Raw genomic sequence first — 2,786 nt, 5'->3', positions numbered from 1 at the left:
CTTTAGGTTATTGGCTATGTATATATAGCCTACTTTTGTTTAGTTAGTTTCAGGCTTTTCAGATTATATTGTAAACCTTAGCCTTTCTTCCTTTCAATAAAGTTCTATTAACAATCATAATTCACGTAAACCTCTTGTTGGGCTGGCTAACTCTTTGGCTTCTTTGTGGTTTAGACCCTGACCCAATAGCTTGGCCAACCTTTGTCCAATTATCTGGCTCATAAGTATTATCTATGATATCCGGGTTCACAACAAGAAGTCTTGTGTATGCCACCGATCACAATGGTTTCCTCTTTGGTGACTCGAACTGACAATCTTTTAATTGAATAACTCGTCAATTAAGTCAACGTCTCCGCCGTCGCTTTCTACCTGGGGCAGTAACTATGTGGTAAAATACAAGCAGGCAGGGTTAAAAACAGATGAGCTATAATATTATACTCCCTCCGTCCCATTTTACCCGTCCCAAATTTCCTAATTTGATGTCCCATTTTACTTGTCCTTTTTTACTTATCAGACAAGACAATTTTTTTTTTCATTATACCCTTAGTGTAATTGATTACTCCTTGTTATTAGCATTCTTGAAAAATGTTGCAAAGAGGAGTACCATCAAGACACAATTAAGAGGAATAAAATGGTAAAATTACATTACCAATTATTGCTTTCTTAATAGATGTGCCATTCCAATTTGGGACGGAGAGAGTATTTTCCTTGATAGACACAAATCCCAAGGTCAACTTATTGGAGTTGTCATCCCATTTCTTTAAAGTCAACTCTTTTTTTCTCATATAGAACTTATTTTGTGTAACTTGATTGCAGACACAATTTCACCTTTCAATCTCCATTAGAGTTAATGCAATTTTCTTTTATGCTTCATTAATTTGTTGCTTGAAACAACTCATATTCATGTGTCTTTAGTATATTTTTCTCCTTGAGAGTATTTCTTGTAGCACTAGTTGGTATTTATCGATTCACATCTATTATAACCTATGTTGCTCGGATCCTTTAAAAATATGCAGTACCTATTAATGTCAACAGCTCCAATATAACATCCTGGTCTCTCACATCAGTCTAAGTCCATCGAAGTAACATTGGCACCCACTCGAGGGTGTGGCCCAGTGGTCAATGAACTGAGTCGAGAACCATGAGGTCTAGTTTTAAGCCGCAGTGAGAGGTTAAAAACACTAGGCGATTTCTTCGTACATGTCAAAGCCTTTGGGGACATAGTTATCTGGTACTTGTGTTGGTCGGAGGTTGCAGGTACTTAGTGGAACTAGTCGAGGTATGTGCAAGCTAACCTGGACACTAGGGCTGTCAAAGCGTATGACAACAACAACAACAACAACAACAACAAACCCAGCGTAATCCCACAAAGTGAGGTCTGGGGAGGTTAAGATGTACGCAGTCCATACTGCTACCTCTGAAGAAGTAGAGAGGCTGTTTCCGATAGAGCCCCGGCTCAAGATAAAGAATACTAAACAAGGGGATGGATGACATAAGAGAAATAAAGAGTAAGAAATGATAAAATAGAAATCAAAGCAATACGAAATACGAGAAATAAGGGCAACACGAAATAAGAAAATAGGAACTAAGAAATAAGGAATAGGACACCCACCTAGTAGTAACATACACTCACAAACCAAAGACACCTAGAACGCCACTCATAGAACGCCAGTAGTTCTCCGCAACTTTGTCCACTTCTGTCCCTCTTTCTTTGGCCAGCTATCGCTCAACCAAGTCCTTGTCGTATTGGCCCTCGCAACTAGCTAATAGAAATCTATGAACATCATACAGCTCCTCTTCCACCATCTGCGCAATGTTTTCTTAGACCGGTGAAGTGTAGTAAAGTAGGTGATGCTGACATGAATATGAAGTAGACATAAAGTCTGTAACATATACGATTAAGAAATTGAGATAGTGAAGAGTGCAGACTGAAGTAGCCTGATTTCTTAATTTTTCCTCGCTGTTTTTGTGAATCGTGTTATTTTAATACTATCGGGCTCCTGCAACTTGCAGCTTTCAGGTCGTGATTGCATTTTGGAAGCAGGAGAATAGATATGGCCTACGCGAGTATAGCATCTCTTGTAAGAACAATGGAACTGCTGTTGACGTCTGATTCGCCAATGCTATACCTTGCTTTTTATCACAGAAGAAATTGTAGCTCTTCATCAGAAAGTGAGTTCTATAGAAGCATTTCTCAAGAACTCCGAGAAACAAATCAGTAATTATGGGGCAATGACAGATTTGGAAGCGCAGATAAAAGGTTTTGCGAATGCTGCTGAAGACAAAATTGAATTTGGATTAAGAGAAGCAATGATAGCAGAAGCTGAAACGCGGAGAGGAAAAGCAAATGAGGAACTTTGTGAGAGCTTGCAACAAGTAGCAAAGGACATTGACCGTGTCCAAGAAGAGTCGAAAAAGTTTCAAGATCATAAAGGTAGACAAGCATCAACGTGGTCCTTGGCACGAGATACAAGTACAGAAAAATTACCTAATCTGGAAGTTACGAACAATATGGTGGGACGTGGCAAGGAAAAGAAAAGGGTGCTTGAAGAACTCAGAGGAGGCTCTTCCGACGAACTAAATATCATCTTAATCGTCGGGATGGGAGGCATTGGCAAGACAACATTAGCAAAACAAGTTTTTAACCATCCTTTGATTCAGTCCCGATTTGATGTTCGTGCTTGGGCTACTATATCTAAAGAATATAATGTGAGAGAAATCCTGCTAAGTCTTCTTCAATCTATAATCAAAATCGATGACAAAGTCTACAGCAAAGATGAGGCAGC

At 39.1% G+C, this 2,786-nt stretch overlaps 1 protein-coding gene across 1 annotated transcript; it reads left to right on the top strand.

Moving 5' to 3' along the window:
• Positions 1 to 2,000: 2,000 nt before the first annotated feature.
• LOC107876982 (putative late blight resistance protein homolog R1A-3) lies at positions 2,001 to 2,785 on the top strand (the record flags this gene model as incomplete). Its single annotated transcript, XM_047396650.1, is given in 1 exon segment — positions 2,001 to 2,785. A coding segment is annotated over 1 exon segment (553 nt), but the record flags the coding sequence as incomplete, so codon positions are not given.
• Between the last annotated feature and the right edge of the window lies 1 nt (position 2,786).

Source organism: Capsicum annuum, chromosome 9 (assembly GCF_002878395.1).
Source record: "Capsicum annuum cultivar UCD-10X-F1 chromosome 9, UCD10Xv1.1, whole genome shotgun sequence".
Taxonomy (NCBI): domain Eukaryota; kingdom Viridiplantae; phylum Streptophyta; class Magnoliopsida; order Solanales; family Solanaceae; genus Capsicum; species Capsicum annuum.
The sequence above is the reverse complement of the archived record's forward strand: the minus strand, read 5'-3'. Positions and strand labels throughout refer to the sequence as shown.